The sequence below is a fragment of the Podarcis cretensis genome (assembly GCF_951804945.1).
Source record: "Podarcis cretensis genome assembly, chromosome: 9".
NCBI lineage: Eukaryota > Metazoa > Chordata > Lepidosauria > Squamata > Lacertidae > Podarcis > Podarcis cretensis.
Window position 1 is genome coordinate 4,173,062 of NC_137178.1, and position 22,191 is coordinate 4,195,252.

The 22,191-nt window shown below is 46.1% G+C and overlaps 1 protein-coding gene across 5 annotated transcripts in view; it reads right to left on the minus strand.

Annotated features, from left to right (window-relative positions):
* LOC307224253 (PC-esterase domain-containing protein 1A-like) overlaps positions 1 to 12,330 on the minus strand; it is a 46,916-nt gene extending 34,586 nt beyond the window's left edge. Inside the window, exons 1-2 of one of the 5 annotated variants that reach the window (XM_079990955.1) lie at positions 12,207 to 12,330; positions 3,454 to 3,557 (exon numbers count right to left, since the gene is read on the minus strand). Coding sequence is in view for 1 of the 5 variants with exons in the window: in XM_079990949.1 (XP_079847075.1) it covers positions 2,503 to 2,505 (3 nt within the window). In the remaining 4 variants the exon portion in view is untranslated. Of the gene's footprint in view, positions 1 to 2,502; positions 2,523 to 3,088; positions 3,434 to 3,453; positions 3,558 to 3,870; positions 3,901 to 4,026; positions 4,074 to 12,206 lie in introns of those variants that run through there. The other 4 variants (XM_079990950.1, XM_079990956.1, XM_079990952.1 and 1 more) reach the window with 4 other exon arrangements.
* Between the last annotated feature and the right edge of the window lie 9,861 nt (positions 12,331 to 22,191).

Below are 22,191 nucleotides of genomic sequence, written 5' to 3' on the forward strand. Positions count from 1 at the left end.
ATCACTAACAATTTACAGTGGTGCCCCGCAAGACGAATGCCTCGCAAGACGGAAAACCCGCTAGACGAAAGGGTTTTCCGTTTTGGAGGTGCTTCGCAAAACGAATTTCCTATGGGCTTGCTTCGCAAGACGAAAATGTCTTGCGAGTTTTTCCGACTTTCCCCCCCTTTTTCTAAGCCGCTTATCTTATCCGCTAAGCCACTAATAGCGCTAAGCCGCTAAGCCGTCAATGGGCTTGCTTCGCAAGACGAGAAAACCGCTAGACGAAGAGAATCGCGGAACGGATTCTTTTCGTCTTGTGAGGCACCACTGTATCTTCCAGATAGATTGTCCATACAGAGGGAGAGTTAGATATTTGGCTATACAGTGGTACCTCTGGTTGTGAACGGGATCCATTCTGGAGCCCCGTTCACAACATGAAAGGAACGCAACCCGTGTCTGCGCCCGCGTGGGTCGCAATTCGCCGCTTCTGCGCATGCGCGTGATCTCATTTTGCACATCTGTGCAAGCACGAGAGGCGAAAACTGGAAGCAACCCTTTCCCCGATCAGGCTGAATTCAAATTAAAGGCCAGGAGGAATAGCTCTGTCTTACAGGCCTGACAGAAGGAGGTTAAATCCTGCAGGGCCCTAGTCTCCTGGGACAGAGCATTCCACCAGGTTGGAGCCACCACTGAAAAGGCCCTGGCCCTGGTGGAGGATAGTCTGACTTCCTTAGGGCCCGGGACCTCTAAACTATGGTTATTCATGGGTCCTCGGCAGGGCAGACCAGGAGAGGCGGTCCCGTAAATACGAGGGCCCCCTAAGCCACAAAGGGCTTTAAAGGTCAAAATCAGCACCTTGAACCTGACCCTATACTCCACCGGGAGCCAGTGCAACTGGTAAAGCACCATGGCAGAGACCCCGTGAGGAGCCTCGCTGTAGCACCCTGTTTGTGGTTAACGCTTAGCTGGAATGAAATATTCAACGCAGCAATAGAGAAATTAAAATAATAATTTATTTGTCAGACAAATAAATATGAGGCACAGTGGTATATGGTTACCAAGCTCTGGCCTGGCCTCCTGCCATTCTGGCCAGCACTTATATTTCCTTAATCCAGCCCCCTTGCTCCTCCTGTGGCTGCCTCTGTCCAATCAGCCTGGTTGAAATTCCTATTGGCTGTTTGCTAGAACCAATCACAAAAGATACACCCATTTCCTCTTGTCCTTTTATGGGAAACAAAAAGCTATATATTCTTCTATCTATAAATGACAAATAAGTAGTAATATATCTTACATGTGTCTCAACAAGGAACCTTAATTACCAGCTCACCTCGCCCTATTGCCCTCCAAAACAAATGGTTAATCTTAAATTTTTATCTTAAACAGATGTCAAGGATCATCATTGAAGGATCTCCTTCCTTTGGAGGTCTCTAAACAAAAGCTTGACAAATGCTCTAATGATGTTTCCTGCTTGGCAAGGGGGGCTGGGCTGGTGGCTGATGGCCCCTGTGATCTCTTCCAACTATATGAAATAAGAATCTAGCATAAGGATTTAACATTTCTTAGCTTCTAATTCCTTGCATAATTACATTTAAGCCAATATATTTAATACATATCATAGATAGCTTTTTAGAAGGAAAAGAAATCTTAAAAGGATCTCAGTTTAAGAAAGAAACAACTTTAGAAAAAGACTTCCCAAAATACTCTCTTCCTTTCTGCCAGCTAAATGCTTTTCCGTTGCTCTTGACCTTTGAACCTTAGGAAAATATGGCTCAAGTTTAATGGGAGGCACATGGTTTTATTTTACTATTTACCCACTCTTAATTATGTTTTTCTCTGCTTTTTTATCTTCTGTAATATGTAGGGTCAGTGTAACCTTGGCTGTCAGCCTGTAATTCCCTTTTTACGACTTTGAGAATTGTTTTCTGCTATAAATCAGGGGGCCCCCTTGTCTAGGAGGAAAAACATTTTGCCAAGGTTCTTAGGCAGCTGCTCTTCTGCCTGGCATGAAACATTTGAAGATCTTTAAGCTCATTTTAAGATACAGGCCCTGATCAAAATATAAGCTTGATAAAAATGCAGGCTTATGATTAGATGCCTCATCGCTGCAGCATTCTACACCTGCTGGAGTTTGAGGGACAGTTTCAAGGGCAGCCCCGCGTTGAGCGAATTACAGTAGTCAAGCCTGGAGGTGACCATCGCATGGATCACTGTGGCCAGGGCGGGGTGGGAAAGGTAGGGACGCAGTAAGGTTATGTTGTAAGGTCGCAGAACAGTTTAGCATCATCAGCAAACTTGGCCACCTCACTGCTCACTCGGAACTCTGCATCGTTTAAGAGCAAATTTAAACGCACAACGCCCCCCCCCCAAACCGTGAGAAAACGCTGTCTCCCTCCGCCTGAAAGCCAGATGGGCGCCGCACCCCATAGTCGCCTTTGACTGGACTTAACCGTCCACTGCTCCCTTACCTTTTCTACCTTTTAAAACATCTCTCCATTTGGAAAGCTGTTCGTTTGTTCCTACCATTTCCTTCCTGCAACTTCACCAATTTCTGGTCCCAAAGAGGACCTCTCCTCTGGCCTTCGCAGCATTTGCCCCGCGTAGTTCCTCTGCTCTTAAATTTCGCAAACCCCGTCCCGCAAAACCACCGCTTTTCCAACCCACAACGTCCTTTCCCCCATCTCCAAATAAGAGAACTCGCTTGCCGCAATGCTTCGGGAGTCGCCTGGGCATGTTTCGGACACAGCCCGCCTACGACCTCCTTGAAAGCCAAAACGCGAACCCCGCAAGGTTAGACCAGCTCCTGCCATGTCCCTTGGATGCGCAGAACAGACCCAGGCAGCCATCCCGAGCGGCGGCCGCTCCAGTCTCAGGGAGTTCCAGGGTCGCCCTCGGAAAGTGGCGGCAGGGGTTGGACTATGGGGGTCCCTTCCAACGCTACCATTCTCTCGTTCTACAAGTCCCGAGGCCGCTCTCCCCGGGACGGAACCCCCCTTCCCTTTGGCCACCCTGCGCGCCCACGGCCCGGAGCGCGACACTCGAACCCAGAGCTCTGCAGCGCCCAGCTCGCCCCGGCCAAGACGACGCCTCCCCGCCAAGCCTTTCTCACCGCTCACAGGCTGCCTGCCCGAGCTGGCAGGAGGCGCTCCAGCAGGGACAAGACCACGCGTCCGCACGCCCCCCGCCCGGTGCGCCCAAGCTCCTCAGGCGGACAGAGAGAGATGCGCCCGGGAGTGGCAGGAGGAGAGCTTTTCCACGAGGAAGACGAGCAAAGCGCCAATCCGCCCCTCCATTCACTCCCCGAGACGCCACTCCGGGCCAGCCCCAGCTGGATTGGACGGCCTGAGGGCCAGGGAGGCGAGGACTTCGGAGGTCGGTCCCCTTTCCCTGCAAGCTCCGCAAACTTCGCGGAGTTTTCCTGCAAAGCGCGCAGTACGAAAAAGCAACGCGTGGGTAGCAGGTGCGCGCGCTTACTTTCCGTTTGGAGATGCTCCTGGAGAGCTCCGGGCACTTTGGGAATTTCCAGCAACTGGTGCCCGTTTTCAGCAAAGCCTTCCCCAGCCACTGTTTGTTCCCGCCTTTAAAGAAAAAAAAGCAAGTCCGAAATCCGGGAGGTTTTTGCCTCAGCAAAGGGAAAGGAAACCGAAAGCGGAGAGAGGCTCCAGATCTGAGTCATCCTATGAAAGCAGAGACGCGACTGGATGCAGCTCTCCCCGACAGAGAGAAAGAAGGATCCCTCTTAGGATCTTTCCGTGGATTTTACGCAGTGCCCTGTCTGTCCGGAATGATTCTTTGCAGGGGGTAGTTCTAAGGAGACAGGGCTGAAACCGAGTAGTAGAAGAAACGCGCGCGCACAAAGCTTGTTGAAGTTTTAAGTGTAATGTACTGTACATAAAAGGCTGTGTTTAACAGCGTTGTATTTAAAAGTGCTGCATAGGAAGTTCTTTCTTTAAACACAAATCTAGTGTTTTTCCATTGTGCATGAGCAAAACTAATCCCATGAGCCACCACGGGATGTAACTTGAGAACTGGTGTAAGTGAATTTACCCCTAGAGGACGCTTGCAGATCATAGAAGCAGCGTATTCCTGGAGAGATACAGAGAAACTCTCTTTTAATAAAGATGCTTAATATCTTTCTCTGGGAGTAGAGAGGAACTTTATGCAACTGAAACTCGTTGTTTTTTTTTGCAGTGTATTACTTTATTATTTTGTAACTGAATATTTAAGACTGTTCTGTAGTAAAGCTTGAAACTCATTCTGCCGGTGGAGAGAATTAATTTCTACACAAGGTTCAGGCCAGCGATACTAGCCGTACAACTTGTAACACAAGTGCCACAGGAGAAAACTGGTTAAAATTAAGAGACACAGAACCATAGAATTGTAAAGTTGGAAGGAACATCCCACAGTGCAGGAATCTCAGCTAAAGCATCCATGACAGATGACCACGCAAGCTCTGCTTAAAAACCTCCAAGGAATGAGAGTCCACCATCTCCCAAGGAGTCCATTCCACTGTCAAAACAACTCTTATCACCAGAAAGCTGTTGGAATCCCCTTTATCATCTTGGTCTCCCTCCTCTGCACACCTTCCAGCTTCTCAACATTCTTCTTAAATTGTGGTGCCCAGAATTGGACACAGTATTCCAGGTGTGGTCTGGCCAAGGCAGAACAGAGTGGGACTATTACTTCCCTTGATCTGGTCGCTATACTTCTGTTGATGCATCTTGGAATAGCATTAGCTTTTTTTGCTGCTGCATAGAATCAGAGTTGGAAGAGACCACAAGGGCCATCGAGTCCAACCCCCTGCCAAGCAGGAAACACCATCAGAGCACTCCTGACATATGGTTGTCAAGCCTCTGCTTAAAGACCTCCAAAGAAGGAGACTCCACCACACTCCTTGGCAGCAAATTCCACTGTTGAACAGCTCTTACTGTCAGGAAGTTCTTCCTAATGTTTAGGTGGAATCTTCTTTCTTGTAGTTTGGAGCCATTGCTCCGTGTCCGCTTCTCTGGAGCAGCAGAAAACAACCTTTCTCCCTCCTCTATGTGACATCCTTTTATATATTTGAACATGGCTATCATATCACCCCTTAACCTCCTCTTCTCCAGGCTAAACATGCCCAGCTCCCTTAGCCGTTCCTCATAAGGCATCGTTTCCAGGCCTTGGACCATTTTGGTTGCCCTGCTCTGGACACGTTCCAGTTTGTCAGTGTCCTTCTTGAACTGTGGTGCCCAGAACTGGACACAGTACTCTAGGTGAGGTCTGACCAGAGCAGAATACAGTGGCACTATTACTTCCCTTGATCTAGATGCTATACTCCTATTGATGCAGCCCAGAATTGCATTGGCTTTTTTAGCTGCCGCATCACACTGTTGGCTCATGTCAAGTTTGTGGTCCACCAAGACCCCTAGATCCTTTTCACATATGCTGCTAGTAAGCCAGGTGTCCCCCATCCTCTATTTGTGCAGCTGGTTCTTCCTACCTAAGTGCAGAACCTTACAATTGTCCCTACTGCAATTCATTTTACAGTGCTACCTCAGGTTAAGAACTTAATTTGTTCTGGAGGGCTGTTCTTAACCTGAAACTGTTCTTAACCTGAGGTACTACTTTAGCTAATGGGGCCTCCTGCTGTCGCCGCGCCGCCATCGTGCGATTTCTGCTCTCATCCTGAAGCAAAGTTCTTAACCTGAGGTACTATTTCTGGGTTAGCGGAGTCTGTAACCTGAAGCGTATGTAAACTGAGGTACCACTGTATTAGTTTGGGCCCAGGTCTCCAATCTGTTCATCCGGTCATCTTGAGTCCTGATTCTGTCTTCTGTAGCATTAGCTACCCCTCCCAGTTTGGTGTCATCTGCAAATCTGATGAGCTTCCTCTCAGTTCCTTCATTCATTTTAACTCATAAAAAAAAAAAAGATTCCTCTGTCATGACTTCTTTTTGAGAAACCCATGCTAGGTCTTAGTGATCACAGCATCCTTTTTTATGTGCTCACAAACCGACTTTTTAATTATCTGTCCTAGGACAAACCTAGACAGAATCTTTAAAATCAGAGACATCACTTTGCCGACAAAGGTCCTTATAGTTAAAGCCATGGTTTTCCCAGTAGTGATGTATGGAAGTGAGAGCTGGACCATAAAGAAGGCTGATCGCCGAAGAATGGATGCTTTCGAATTATGGTGCTGGAGGAGACTCTTGAGAGTCCCATGGACTGCAAGGAGATCAAACCGATCCATTCTGAAGTAAATCAGCCCTGAGTGCTCACTGGAAGGACAGATCCTGAAGCTGAGGCTCCAATACTTTGGCCACCTCATGAGAAGAGAAGACTCCCTGGGAAAGACCCTGATGTTGGGAAAGATGGAGGGCACAAGGAGAAGGGGACGACAGAGGACGAGGGGGTTGGACAGTGTTCTCGAAGCTACCAGCATGAGTTTGACCAAACTGCGGGAGGCAGTGGGAGACAGGAGTGCCTGGCGTGCTCTGGTCCAGGGGGTCACGAAGAGTCAGACACGACTAAACAACTAAACAACTAAACAACAACAACAGGACATTTCCTGGGGTTACAGGAATTCTAAGGTCATATATATACACACACACACACACACACACACACACACATAAATATACAAGGCAAACACATACATAAGTATATAAACCACATGTCTGAAATAGTACAGGAGAACAATCCTGAAGCCATTTTGGCTCTCCCAAATTTACCTCAAATATTTCTCTGCAAGGAGGAAGGAAATGCGAAAAGTTTTCCAATTGTTTTTGGATTGTAGGGGCTTGCACCTCCCTTTTTGAATACAGTCTGGCAAGTATCTGTTAAGCTGAGCACTCTCAATATGCGTAAGAGATTCAGGAACTAAGTATTTACCATCTCAAAGGAATGGCCAGGCTACCCAGAAAAGGCAATCAGATAAGGCATTATCAGGTATCCTGGCAGACAGGAGAGAAGCAACACACTCAAATTTCTGCTGGGGACCACCTCCTTCTGTGATGCATGTATGATGTTGTGGGGGGTGGTCGTGAGCTACAGGGGAGGCAATTTCAAAAGTCTATATAAGAGCTTGCACACCAATGTTATGGGTTCCTCTCCTCCCTCCCCGCGTGGGGTGAGCAGACCCTGTTGCAACAGTTCAATAAAGATCAGGCTTACTAGCTGCTTTGCTTCTCAATATTCTCTGGTTGGCTTCTGTTATTTTCTCCTACCAATAGAAAACCTACATAAGGACTCTATATGGGCTCTTGGATAAGGGAAAAAGGAGCATTTTTTTTTCCTTAGAACACTGGTATAAACATCAAGCTGACCAGTCAATCGTTATCTGGGTCTCCTCTTTCCCTTCTTTTTCAAGATGTGGCCTGTCTGAGCAGAAGTGTTTTTACACCTTGCACACCAAAGCCAAGCAGATGAGGGAGAACATGACAGAAATTGCAAGCTTCTTTAGGAAGCACAAGATCTTGTATTAAGAGGATGCATGGTTTCCTCTTGGGCTTTAAGGTCATTTGCAGAGTGTTCTGAGCAGCTGAAATGTCCCTGGTCCTCAATAGTGGCTTTCCTGGAGCCATGCAGCATCAAAAGGGGACTGTAAATAGAAACCCCTGAACTGAAATGTATCAAGCACTTCAGTGCTAACACTTGTGGATTAAACTATTTTCAGCACATTATGTTTTAATTGGCATACGTATGCCAGGATAAGATCAAACCTATCCATTCTGAAGGAAATCAGCCCTGAGTGCTCACTTGAAGGACAGATCCTGAAGCTGAGACTCCAGTACTTTGGCCACCTCATGAGAAGAGAAGACTCCCTGGAAAAGACCCTGATGTTGGGGAAGATGGAGGGCAGAAGGAGAAGGGGATGACAGAAGACGAGATGGTTGGACAGTGTTCTCAAAGCTACAAACATGAGTCTGACCAAACTGCGGGAGGCAGTAGAAGGCAGGAGTGCCTGGCGTGCTCTGGTCCATGGGGTCACAAAGAGTCGGACACAACTAAACGACTAAACAACAAATGCCAGGATATCTATGCTTCCAATAACTGTTTTACGAATTGCAGCTGTCAGCTGTGTTTTTTTCTGCACTTCATTTCCAGCGACTTCACACTTTGCAAAAAAAAAAGGAAAACCATAATAATAATAATAATAATTTATTATTTGTACCCCGCCCATCTGGCTGGGTTTCGCCAGCCACTCTGGGCGGCTTCCAACAAAGATGAAAAATACACTAAAATGTCACATATTAAAAACTTCCCTGAACAGGGCTGCCTTCAGGTGTCTTCTGAATGTCAGGTAGTTGTTTATCACTTTGACATCTGATGGGAGGGCATTCCACAGGGCGGGCACCACTACCGAGAAGGCCCTCTGCCTGGTTCCCTGTAACTTGGCCTCTCGCAGTGAGGGAACCGCCAGAAGGCCCTCGGAGCTGGACCTCAGTGTCCGGGCAGAACGATGGGGGAGGAGACGCTCCTTCAGATATACTTGACCGAGGCCGTTTAGGGCTTTAAAGGTCAGCACCAACACTTTGAATTGTGCTCGGAAACGCACTGGGAGCCAATGTAGGTCTTTCAAGACTGCTGTTATATGGTCTCGGCGGCCGCTCCCAGTCACCAGTCTAGCTGCCACGTTCTGGATTAGTTGTAGTTTCCGGGTCACCTTCAAAGGTAGCCCCACGTAGAGCGCATTGCAGTAGTCCAAGCGGGAGATAACCAGAGCATGCACCACTCTGGCGAGACAGTCTGCAGGCAGATAGGGTCTCAGCCTACGTACCAGATGGAGCTGGTAAACAGCTGCCCTGGACACAGAATTGACCTGCACCTCCATGGACAGCTGTGAGTCCAAAATGACTCCCAGGCTGCACACCTGGTCCTTCAGGGGCACAGTTACCCCATTCAGGACCAGGGAATCCTCCACACCTGCCTGCCTCCTGTCCCCCAAAAACAGTACTTCTGTCTTGTCAGGATTCAACCTCAATCTGTTAGCCGCCATCCATCCTCCAACCACCTCCAGACACTCACACAGGACCTTCACCGCCTTCACTGGTTCTGATTTAAAAGAGAGGTAGAGCTGGGTATCATCCGCATACTGATGAACACCCAGCCCAAACCTCCTGATGATCTCTCCCAGTGGCTGCATGTAAATGTTGAAAAGCATGGGGGAGAGGACAGAACCCTGAGGCACCCCACAAATGAGAGCCCAGGGGTCTGAACACTCATCCCCCACCACCACTTTCTGAACACGGCCCAGGAGGAAGGAGCGGAACCATTGTATGACAGTGCCCCCAGCTCCCAGCCCCTCAAGACGGTCCAGAAGGATGTTATGCACATATATTCCTGTGACCCAGCATAACAATTAAAGCAGTCCATAAAAGCTTGCGCCATTATGCATTCCTCAGTCTTCAAGGTGCCACAAGGCTATTTATTGGCTAGCTGGTGGTGTTTTTTTAAAGCATGCTGGTGATTGGACATAGTCAAGAAGTGATCAATCTCTTTGCAGATAAGAATCGGTTGCTTGCATTTAAATTCCATTGTGAGGAGTCGTTTCACTCCAAGGAAACAATTAACTACAAACCCCAAAGACTGAATTATTCTGTTCTGTCATTTGGAACCAGAAAATGTGGTTAGCTCAACCAAGCTAACTTGGTTAAAACATACATTAATTGCTTTGATCTAATAATTACAAATACAAACAAATTAGGGTTGCCATATTTTGAAGAGAGCAAAAATGAGGACACATTTGTCGATTTCTACTTTTAACTATGGGACACGGGTGGCGCTGTGGTGTAAACCACCGAGCCTCTTGGGCTTGCCGATCAGAAGGTCGGCGGTTCAAATCCCCGCGACCGGGTGAGCTCCTGTTGCTCGGTCCCTGCTCCTGCCAACCTAGAAGTTCGAAAGCACGTCAAAGTGCAAGTAGATAAATAGGTACCACTCTGGCGGGAAGGGAAACGGTTCGCCAGAAGCGGCTCAGTCATGCTGGCCACATGACCCGGAAGCTGTACGTTTGCGACTGGACTTAACTGTCAGGGGTTCTTTACCTTTACCTTTAACTATGGATCACAATGACGACTCTCATTTTTTCATGTAGGAAGCGGCCTTGAGTGTGTGGAAATGTGGCATACGAATAAAATTATGTATGTATGTATGTGTGTGTGTATGTATTTATGTAATAGTCCGAACTCCAGTGGAGTTGCTAAGTTGGTCAGCTGCACCAGAAAGATGCAGATGGACCCAAGAAAATCTTCTAATAAAAACAATTTGAAAAAAGAAAGATGCAGATGGCCGTACAACAGAGATTTCCCTGAGCTGTGACTCCTGTGATGAATTTTAAGGGGTTTGTTGGCCGGGGATCCCCAAAGGAGTGGCAGACAGAAACAAACTCTGAGCAAAAACAAAGCCTATTATTGAAACAAGCTTGCGCAGGGACATGTCTCTCTGAAGGAGCCACAGGAGGACTGTGACGTGCTTTTTACCTTTATAAGTGAAGAACATTCTTATGCATGGGTAGGCAAACTAAGGCCCGGGGGCCGGAGAGCCTTCTAAATCCGGCCCACAGACGGTCCAGGAATCAGCGTGTTTTTACATGAGTAGAATGTGTTCTTTTATCTAAAATGCATCTCTGGGTTATTTGTGGGGCATAGGAATTCGTTCATTACCCCCCCCACACACACACAAAAAAAATATAGTCCAGCCCCACTGTCTGAGGGACAGTGGACGCTTCAGGTTACAGACGCTTCAGGTTACAGACTCCGCTAACGCAGAAATAGTACCTCCAGTTAAGAACTTTGCTTCAGGATGAGAACAGAAATTGCACGGCGGCAGCGGGAGGCCCCATTAGCTAAAGTACCTCAGGTTAAGAACAGTTTCAGGTTAAGAACGGACCTCCGGAACGAATTAAGTTCTTAACCCAAAGTACCACTGTATAAGCATTACAACACACAGTGGCGAGGCAAAGCCAATCAAGGATTTTTCACAAAGCCTTCACATCCTTCCTTTATTCGTTAACTTTTGATTAAATGCCGCTATCCCTCAACATCCTCATTAATTAACTAATGATTAATTGCAGCGGTTCTCCGTGGCTGACTCCTTTCTTCTATATTGACTGACAATGGATATAGTCGTTCTAACCCGCTGAATTCCTTGCTTTCTGCCAGAGCATGGGAAATCTGGTTGCTATAGTCGCTATCTATAAACATCAGTCTACTGAAAAGGGCTAGCTGAAGTTCAAGGGCATATGGCTAAGCTGCAAAACAAATTCAGATAAAACAAGAAAACATAGTTTTCCCCTTCGCCTGCATTGCAGGGGGTTAGACTACATGACCCATGGGGTCCCGACTCTACAGTTCTATGATCACAGAATATTTTATACAGTCAATTAATATTAGAGAAACAAAGGACCTGACTCTGCATAGGGCAGTTTCCTATGCTCCAAATTCACAGCTCAAACATGCAAGCATGCAACTCTGCATGATCCTTTCTTAAAAAAACAACAACAAATAATTGCATTGATGTCAGGTTTTTCACTCGTACATCAAACTTTCTTGAATGCACTAAATAAAAATCAGCTGCAGGCAGTGCTTTTATTGAGGGGGACGCGGGGGGATGCATAAAGGTAAAGGTAAAGGGACCCCTGACCATTAGGTCCAGTCATGGCTGGCTCTGGGGTTGCGGCGCTCATCTCGCTTTACTGGCCGAGGGAGCCGGCGTACAGCTTCCGGGTCATGTGGCCAGCATGACTAAGCCGCTTCTGGCGAAGCAGAGCAGCGCACAGAAATGCCGTTTATCTTTTCACAGGTGCAGTACCTATTAATCTACTTGTACTTTGACGTGCTTTTGAACTGCTAGGTTGGCAGGAGCTGGGACTGAGCAACAGGAGCTCAACCAGTGTGGGGATTCAAACTGCTGACCTTCTGATCGGCAAGTCCTAGGCTCTGTGGTTTAACCCACAGTGCCAAGGGCAACCCTCCTTGGTTGGTACCAGTGTTCAAAACTCCCATTGTTCTAGGCCCATTTTGCGACAGGGAATTTCATTAGCGTAAGCAGCTTCTGAGCTCTGAGCGCAGTACTGCGCCTAAGATTTCAGATTAAAACTGCAGAGTGGAAGGAAAGGAGGACCTTTTTCTGCCTCCCCATTTCCAGCTACTCTCTGAAGACTGGAGAAGAGAATATTAGGGGTGGGTGAATTCTTGGGGGGGGGGGACAACAACTGCCCCCCCCCGCCTAGGCCCATGAGCAGCTACCATTTCGGAGAGGCACGATGATACAAATGCGTGCGTAAAGTCGAGCGCCACATCCCAGAAAGGGCTCCTTTCTTTGCACCCTGCGAGCGCCTCTGGCTTCATCAAACGATTCGGATTTGGCGAAGACAGGATTAGGCGAAGCTCGCGTCCGAACCACGGAAACGCGACCGGCGCCTCCCTTCGCTTTCGTTTCCTCCGACGGCGGATGCCCTTTTCATAGCCCGGGAGTCGGTTTCGTTTCACAACAAGTTTTTTGGGGGGGGTGCGTCGGCAGTGTCTGCTTATGGATGAAACGATTTCCGGGAAAGGCTTTGCTGAAAACTTGACACCAGTTACGGGAAATTCCCAAAGTGTCCCCGGGCTCTCCAGCAGCGTCTCCAAACGGAAAGCGCGCGCGCGCGCCTGCTTCCCACGCGCTGCTTTTTCCTTCTGCGCGCTTTGCATGAAAACACTGCGAACTTTGCGGCGCTGCATGGAAAGGGGGCCGACCCCCTAAGTCCCCGCCTCTCTGAATTGCAATTCAGCAGGTTTGTTAGTCCGGTCCTACCTGAACCATTGGCCAGAACGGAGGAAACTCCGAAGGCAAAAGTTGGGTTCATGAGCATCCTTAAGAGCAGAGATGTGTGTCCTTGGTGCTGGAATATGTGTGGGACAGAAACAGATTTATGGATACTAACAAGCCATACACAGGGAGAAAGAGAGGAAATTGGGAATTTCCAGGAAGAAAGGTTGAACAGATTACAGAGTGCGAGTTACAGAAAGATTACAGAGTGCGCGTGTAATCTTTGCAGCTCCAAACTCCCCTGTTTCCCTACATTGCAACAAAAATGAGACATTTCTTTCTTTCCTGAAGTTCTTGGAATGGGATTATCGCAAAGTTTTTGTGATTTGGCTGTCTGAATATTCTGGTTTATGGCAACAAGGACAAGACAGGCTGTGATGACAGCGATGGTCGGTGAATAAATACTGCTTTTAAACTCTGGGTCATCGATTTTAGCAGAAGGAGTGTTATTGTTTAATGTAAAAAAGTATATAGGGAATTTTTAATTTTGTCCACTGCATCCGCCCCTTTATGCTGATGTAGTACATGTTGCTGATGTTATTTCTGTTGTCTGGTCTTTGACCACAATAAAGATTGATTAATTTGATTGTGACTTGGCCATTGATCATTACAGAGCTGTTTTTTGTTTTTTTTTTAGAATTGACACCATGATGCTAACAGGATAGGTAATGAAAGACCACTTGAAAAGTATAGAAAGTTGAGGTTTTCTGGAAGAAAGTTTAAATAAATGAAGAGAACAGGGATGTTTACTCACATTCTCCCCCCCCCCACCTTCTTAAAACTTTTTTCTTTCTTAAAAAAAAACCAATTACATGCAACAATATTTTTTCCCTATGTCTCTAGTTTATCTGTAAGCCACTTTGAGTCTCTCTCAGGGAAAAAGGCAGGGTATAAATAAATAAATATATGATGATGATGATGATGATGATGATAATTCATTAAAAATATCAGAGCAATTTACAACAATTGTGCATAAAACCACACAATAAAAACATTAAAAAGTTAAAGTCAGAAATGAGCTAACTGCTATGGAAGGGAAAAGGTAGTCTTAGTTGCCTACATAAGCTTAAGGTCAAAGCAAAGGTAAAGGTACCCCTGACCGTTAGGTTCAGTTGCAGACGACCCTGGGGTTGCGTGCTCATCTCGCTCTGTAGGCAGAGGGAGCCAGCGTTTGTCCGCAGACAGCTTCTGGGTCATGTGGCCAGCATAACTAAGCCACTTCTGGTGAACCAGAGCAGCGCACAGAAACGCTGTTTACCTTCCCGCTGCAATGGTACCTATTTATCTACTTGCACTGGTGTGATTTCAAACTGCTAGATTGGCAGGAGCAGGGACCGAGCAACAGGAACTCACCCCATCACGGGGATTCAAACCGCCAACCTTCTGATCGGCAAGCCCTAGGTTCTGTGGTTTAGACCACAGCGCCACCCACATCCCATGCATAAACTTAATGGAATATAAAAGTTTTCAACAGCAGGTGTTTATGAGTTGAAACAGAAGGCACCCACTGAATCTCTACTGAAAGAGATTTCCACAATACTGGACCAAAAGCACTAAAAGACTCAGTTTCTTGTTGTCTAAGGAGTCTGGCCAACCCAAGGAAAGAACAGCCTTTTGTTGCCTTTGCCAATGTCCAGATCGTAGAATCACAGAATTGTAGAGCTGGAAGTTGGACGTTTGTGGGGGTTCAGAAAATCACTTTGTGCCCACCCAACACTTCCACCGTTTTATTCCACCGGTGCGTTTTATTCCACCCTGGTGGTGGGGGTCCTGCAGGCATTTCCTTGGCAGTGGATGTCCTTTCTGGCCACCTCAGAATCCTCATTGCCAATATGTGTCTTTTTCCCTTTGCAGTTTACCGGTCAAACTATAAAGACCTGATCTCCATCCTGCAGGCAGACCAGCTGCTCACCTGGCAAGTGCTGAAGGACAAGGTTTTGCAAATAACCTTGCATGAGCCTCTCAAACAAAGCTCCATTTTGGGTAATCCTCATCGTGCCAGCAATCTTCTCAACTGTATCTCTGTAATCTAGATTTACATCTGTATTCCAGATTTATGGGATGTGGGTGGCGCTGTGGGTTAAACCACAGAGCCTAGAGTTGGCTGATCAGAAGGTCGCGGTTCGAATCCCCACAACGGGGTGAGCTCCCGTTGCTCAGTCCATGCTCCTGCCAACCTAGCAGTTCGAAAGCACGTCAAAGTGCAAGTAGATAAATAGGTACCACTCCGGTGGGAAGGTAAACGGTGTTTCTGTGTGCTGCTCTGGTTCGCCAGAAGCGGCTTAGTCACGCTGACCACATGACCCGGAAGCTGTCTGCGGACAAACGCCGGCTCCCTCGGCCTATAGAGCGAGATGAGCGCTGCAACCCCAGAATCGGTCATGACAGGACCTAATGGTCAGGGGTCCCTTTACCTTTACTTTTAAGCCTCCGAAAAAGTGGCCTTTTTTTGCCTTCAGAGTAGCAGTTTTAAGGAGAAAATTCTGTGCGGATGATAAGCTAAATTCACCAGGGGAGAAAACTTATCTGAAAGAACACCTGGTTTTAATTATTTTAACTGCGTAATGTCTTATATTCTGTTTGGTATATTTTTGTGTATATTGTTTATATGTATTTTTGTAGTGGATTTGGCTGCACAAATAAATGATATCCTCATTTGTACTTTACATGGAACCTGTCTTTTGCCACCATGCAGCCCCTTCCCATTTTTTAAAAAATGTGGGGTGTTTTATGGCTGAGGGTTTAGATGTTTTAAATCTCTGGTGGTGAGCTGGTTTCTCTACGTTGCCAGCTTTCATTCTGTGAAATGGGTATTTTGTAGAGCCCAGATCAGTTCCTGGGCATGATCCCCTGAATATCCCTCCCACTGAGAAAGGAGGCAGTATGGTGTAGTGGTTAGAGGGTTGACCCAGGAGACCTGGGTTCGAATCCCTAATCGACCCTGAAGTTCACCGGTTGTGGCCCTGGGCCAGTTGTTGCCTCTCAGCCTGACTTACCTCACAGGGTTGTTGTGGGGGTTAAATGAGGAGAGCGAGAATTATTTAAGTTCCCAGGAGAAAAAAGGTGGAATAAAAATGCAATCAATAAATGGAAACAGGGCAGAATTCGCACCAGAGACCTTTGAACTAGGTCATGCATGCTGCCTGAAATGACTGCTAGGCAGAGAGAGAGTCTTTTGGTCTGAAAAAGGCAGAAACAAATTTATAAAAGCCTTCCCATGGAGGAAAAATATGTCCTTATCACATAAGCCAGCTGAGTTCTGTGGAAGGGAGGAAGTTTTGATTTGTTTTCCTTGGAATAATTACTGATCTGGGGGGAAAAACACGTTTCTCTGTCTGGATGTTAAAGGATAAAAGCGAAAATTTTTGTTTTTAATCTTTAAGGCTTTTTGTCTGTTTCGTTTTATGGTGGCTTGCGTGCCCTTGCAAAAAACCTCTTCCCACTTTACAGGTACAGAAACTGAGGAAGCGGGAATTAAATCTGTGCCAGAGGTGGAGAATCAAAGCCAGGCTCCCAAATATCTAAACCCCCTTTTTTTTGGCCACGGGTTTGAGGGCCTTATTTGCAAAAGTGAAGGGTGAGGGGTGCTTCAAGGCCTGCAAACCCCATTTATTCATCTTCCTATCAAGTCTTTCGCAGCATTGTAGAATTGCAGGGTTGGAATCGGGAACACCAAAGCCGAACTCCTCGCAGCTAAAAAAATCCCTGACAGATGACCATCTAACCTCTGTTAAAAAAAAAAAAAAACTCCTGGAAAGGAGAGACCACCACCTTCTGAGGTTGTTCGTTCCCTTCTCGAACGGCTCTTGCGCTCAGAAAGTTCTTCCCGACATCAGTTGGTATCTCCTTTTTTGCAATCCGAATCTATTAAGTATGCAGATGATACCCAGCTCTACCTCTCTTTCAAATCAGAACCAGTGAAGGCGGTGAAGGTCCTGTGTGAGTGCCTGGAGGCGGTTGGAGGATGGATGGCGGCTAACAGATTGAGGTTGAATCCTGACAAGACAGAAGTACTGTTTTGGGGGGACAGGAGGCGGGCAGGTGTGGAGAACTCCCTGGTCCTGAATGGGGTAACTGTGCCCCTGAAGGACCAGGTGCGCAGCCTGGGAGTCATTCTAGACTCACAGCTGTCCATGGAGGCACAGGTCAATTCTGTGTCCAGGGCAGCTGTTTATCAGCTCCATCTGGTATGCAGAATGAGACCCTCCCTGCCCGCAGACTGTCTTGCCAGAGTGGTGCATGCTCTGGTTGTCTCCTGCTTGGACTACTGCAATGCGTTCTATGTGGGGCTACCTTTGAAGGTGACCCGGAAGCTACTACTAATCCAGAATGCGGCAGCTAGACTGGTGACTGGGAGTGGCTGCCGAGACCACATAACACCAGTCCTGAAAAACCTATATCGGCTCCCAGTACGTTTCCGAGCACAATTCAAAGTGTTGGTGCTGACCTTTAAAGCCCTAAATGGCCTCAGCCCACTATACCTGAAGGAGCGTCTCCACCCCCAGCATTCAGCCCAGACACTGAGGTCCAGCTTCAAGGGCCTTCTGGCGGTTCCCTCGCTGTGAGAAGCCAAGGTACAGGGAACCAGGCAGAGGGCCTTCTTGGTAGTGGCACCTGCCCTGTGAACGCCCTCCCTTCAGATGTCAAAGAGAAAATAACTACCGAACTTTTAGAAGACATCTAAAGGCAGCCCTGTTTAGGGAAGCTTTTAACGTTTAATAGGTTATTGTATTTTAGTGTTCTGTTGGAAGCCGCCCAGAATGTCTGGGGAAACCCAGCCAGATGGGCGGGGTATAAATTATAAATTATTTTTATTATTATTATAATTATTATTATAATATAATTATTATTATTATTGTTGTTGTTGTTGTTGCTTTGGCAGAAAACAAGGTTGCTCCATCTTGCATTGGAGATATTTGAAGGTGGTGCTCCCTGTTTCCCCTCAGTCTCTTCTTCCCCAGGCTAAACGTGCCCAGCTCCTTCAACCGTTCCTCATAAGGTTCGGCTTCCAGGCCCTTGATGGGAGTTGTAGTCCAGAAAAATCTGTTGGTTTAAATGGAGCTTCCAGCTTCAGAGACAGTCTACTGCTTCATGTTCCAGAAGCTGGGGCCAGAGCTGGCAAAGGTGGGGTTCTCATGCCTTTGCGTCCTTTTGCAGGATCCTTGGAAGTCCTTTGCCAGGGAGCAGGACTCTGGGCTCCATGAACCCATTTCCTATTATTATTATTATTATTATTATTATTAATCATTTTTATTTATTTTCCAATAAAAAACAGCCAATCAACATATCCGCATCATAATCCAATTAAAAACAAGAAATTAAAATTTTTTAAAAGTCCAAATTGTAGTCCAAATTGTAATTATTAATTTTTCCAGGCTCCCCATATTCTGGACCTCTGAAGCATATCTCCAAATCTTTGTTCCTGCCTCTTTTCATTGGTTTCATATTTTCCACCTTCTGGTCTTAACGCTTTCAAGTTCTCCGTCCCTGGCTATGCGATTCTCAATTATGTCAAAAATCATATGTTCTTTCACCCATCGAATACAGCTTTATTTGTAAATGGACCCATTTCCTTGACCTTGACCCGGAGCACGGCTCCTTTAAGACCATGGAGATGCCCAAAGCCCGTTCCTTAAGTGCCATAATAAACGCGGCCAGCAGGGGGCGCTGAAGTCCCTATGGGGACGTTTTGGGGGGAGCGGTTTGCCCTTTGCACGTGCTCAGGAGCTGCAGGCTGCAATTGCAAGGGCTGCTAACGTCTGTAAGTGGCCTGTAAGAGCCGGAGGGGATTCTTGTAACGCATGGGGGGAGAGGAAGTATGGTCGGTGGGGTGATTGATTGATTGATTGATTGAATCCCAAAGCGACTTACAAACAGTAAATAACAATAGCGCAATACGAAATCATTAACAAATCAGCAATAGAACAATTGCAACCCATAAAACTCTGTTAACAAGGCAGCAGCAACCAAGACAAATAAGCTAAACGTTGCAGCAAAATGAACTTCTGAGCCATTATTCTGGAAGGAAAAACTTATGAATGGGGTTGCCCTGTTACTTCCAGAGTAGCCCAAATAGGGTTGCTGTGCTCCTCCTGCAGGGAGCCTGTGCAGCTGCTTGCTTAAAAGGTTGCAATCCTTGCATGTGTTGGAGGAAATAATCATTTCATAAAACTCTTTTTTGGGGGGGAGGATTCCGTTTTATTTCAAGTCTGTGTGGCCTAGCCAAGCTCAAAAAGCCCTTCAACTGCCTTTTGCAGTACAGAACTATCTGCTTTTCGTTACTGTACTGTAAATATTAAACTGTTAGAATCCAGAGAAGCGCCCAGGTGGAAATTTGTTTTTACTTCTTTCCATTTTATTGTGTAGTTATCCTTGAATAGGTTAGTATTTTTCGGGGACAGCCAGACACCCAAGTATTTTCTTTTCTTTACCACTGTTATTTCTGTTTTACTTTGTAACTGATCCGATTGTTCCAACTTCATATTTTTTAACCATCATTTTTGTTTTGTTTTGTTTTTATTAATTTTAAATCCTGCCATTGATCCGAATTCTTCAATTACTTTTAACGCTTCCACTGTTGAGGATTGTGGTTCCTGTAATGTTAAGACCATATCATCAGCGAACACTTTGACTTTATATTCTTCTTTTACCCCACATTTTATTCCTGTAACTTTTTCTGTCTCTCTTATGTTTTATTTACTATAAGTTTCGCATTTTGATCTTTATAAATTGCCTCTATACTTCTTAAAAAGTTTATGCCTAGACCCATTTTCTAGATTCTTTCTCATAAAGAACCAGGACACATGATTAAACGCCTTCTCCGAGTCTATAAAAATTAATGCAGCTTGATTTTTTTCCTTGGTCTCTAAGTATTCAATTATATTCAATATGTTACGCATATTGTCTTTTAAATGGCATCCTAGCCAGGTGGAAATTGGCTAAATCTCCGGGAAAATCTGGATTTAGGACATTGGCTGTGTTGTTTTTGCTGATTCCTAGCTCAAAAGGGGCAAAAAACTTTGGGCAAAGCTAAAAAAAAACTTGTGATCCTCTGATTGGTGGAATGAAATGGCACATATGCAGTGGTACCTCGGGTTACATACGCTTCAGGTTACATACGCTTCAGGTTACAGACTCCGCTAACCCAGAAATAGTGCTGCAGGTTAAGAACTTTGCTTCAGGATGAGAACAGAAATCGTGCTCCGGCGGCGCGGCAGCAGCAGGAGGCCCCATTAGCTAAAGTGGTGCTTCAGGTTAAGAACAGTTTCAGGTTAAGAACGGACCTCCAGAACGAATTAAGTACTTAACCCGAGGTACCACTGTAATCTGGAAGTGTACAAGAAACATTGCTTTGGATGTAGTTCTTTCCAGCCTCCTTGTTTTTGAGTTTGCCCATTTGCATTTCAGCAAATCTTTTCCCTTGGAGCCCCCATCCTTTAAAAGTTTCTGGGAGAAATCCCTCCAGTCTAGGAACCTCTTATTAAAGTTCTCCAACACATGCATTTTTAAAAAACCGATTTAACAAAAAAATATACACCGCTTGATTGTAATAAAACCACTGGTCGGATTACAAAGACTATTAAAATTAACTGTTAAAAGCAGTTTTAAACGTTTTAAGGATAATTAACAGTAAAAGAGGTGAAATTGTAGCTCTGTGAGGTCAAGGATTCTTAAGCAAACCATAGTTCTGGTATTCTATGGGGGAAGTCATGGCTAAGATATTTTAAAAAACTATATTGTTTTAAAATAGATACATTTATTTCAGGAAAGCAAACAAACCAACAGACAAACATACAGTTAAATGAACTACTGTATAAACAAACTATAAACTGACAAACAAACAGAATACTTAAAAAATTACAGAATAAAAGGAAACTTCTTGGCAGAATTAGATTGAACCTTGCATTGTATAAATATAAGTTTGTAGGGAAGTTAGCAGAAACTATATAAGAAATATGTAACTGTGCGGTATAAGATAATCAACAGATAAAGTACAGCGAGACTAATTAGAAGTCATTTTTAATTTCTTGTTTTACAAGTTTTACAATCGTTCACATCATTGGGAGTACAAAGAATGTTAGTTATAAGAATTGTGTTGCTTCATATATTGCTACTGTCTGTCGGCTAAGATTATTTTAAATGTTTGGTGTGAATCAGACCTACTCAGAAGTAAGACCTGCTGAATTTGGTAGCGGGCTTAAAGGTAAAGGTAAAGGTACCCCTGCCCGTACGGGCCAGTCTTGACAGACTCTGGGGTTGTGCGCCCATCTCACTTAAGAGGCCAGGGGCCAGCGCTGTCCGGAGACACTTCCGGGTCATGTGGCCAGCGTGACATCGCTGCTCTGGCGAGCCAGAGCCGCACACGGAAACGCCGTTTACCTTCCCGCTGGTAAGCGGTCCCTATTTATCTACTTGCACCCAGAGGTGCTTTCGAACTGCTAGGTTGGCAGGCGCTGGGACCGAGCAGCGGGAGCGCACCCCGCCGCAGGGATTCGAACCGCCGACCTTTCGATCGGCAAGCCCTAGGCGCTGAGGCTTTTACCCACAGCGCCACCCGCGTCCCTGGTAGCGGGCTTACTCTCCAGTAAACAAACAGAAGATTGTAGCTTCAGTGATTTTTGGCTTTGGGTAGCCTCAGTCCTCAGTTTGCTCTCCCCTGGGAGAAGCCCAACAAGATGAATTGGGTTACTCCTGAACAAGTGCCTTGTGTATTGCGGCCATTTTTGGTGTCTCGGATCTGCCCCTTTTCACTGCAAATTAAGGGCGGGGCATTTATATCCCACCTGGGATTAAGCTGAGGAGCCAATTCTGCTTGCCTGACGGTTGCTTTTAAATGCAAGCAAGAGCTCCTGCTGTTTGACTCTGTGGATTCCAGTGGATTGGGGCCTCCTTTTCATGCACCTCAAGTAAGTACTTGCAGCATTCTCCTGAGTGCTTGCTGGGCTCTGACCCCAGTTGAGAAAGAGCGGATGAGAAAGAGAGGCCAGAGGCACTTCAAATTGTCAGATGCATTTCCTGGATCTGAAATTTGAGTGTAAAATCCCAGCAAATAAGCATAAAAGCCTTCTTTGGCTGTTAGGGTGTAGGGTCAACAAACTTTTTCAGCAGGGGGCTGGTCCACTGTCCCTCAGACCTTGTGGGGGTCCGGACTATATTTTTTTTTGGGGGGGGGAGGGAATTGAACAAATTCCTATGCCCCACAAATAATCCAGAGATGCATTTTAAATAAAAGGGCACATTTTACTCATGTAAAAACATGCTGATTCCCAGACCGCCTGCGGGCCAGATTGAGAAGGTGATTGGGCCGGAGCCAGCCCCTGGTCCTTAGTTTGCCTACCCATGGTGTAGACCTTGCATTTAAAAAGAAAAGACCTTGGTGAGTCTCTGTCTCGCAGCCTGACCTACTTCACAGGGTTGTTGTGC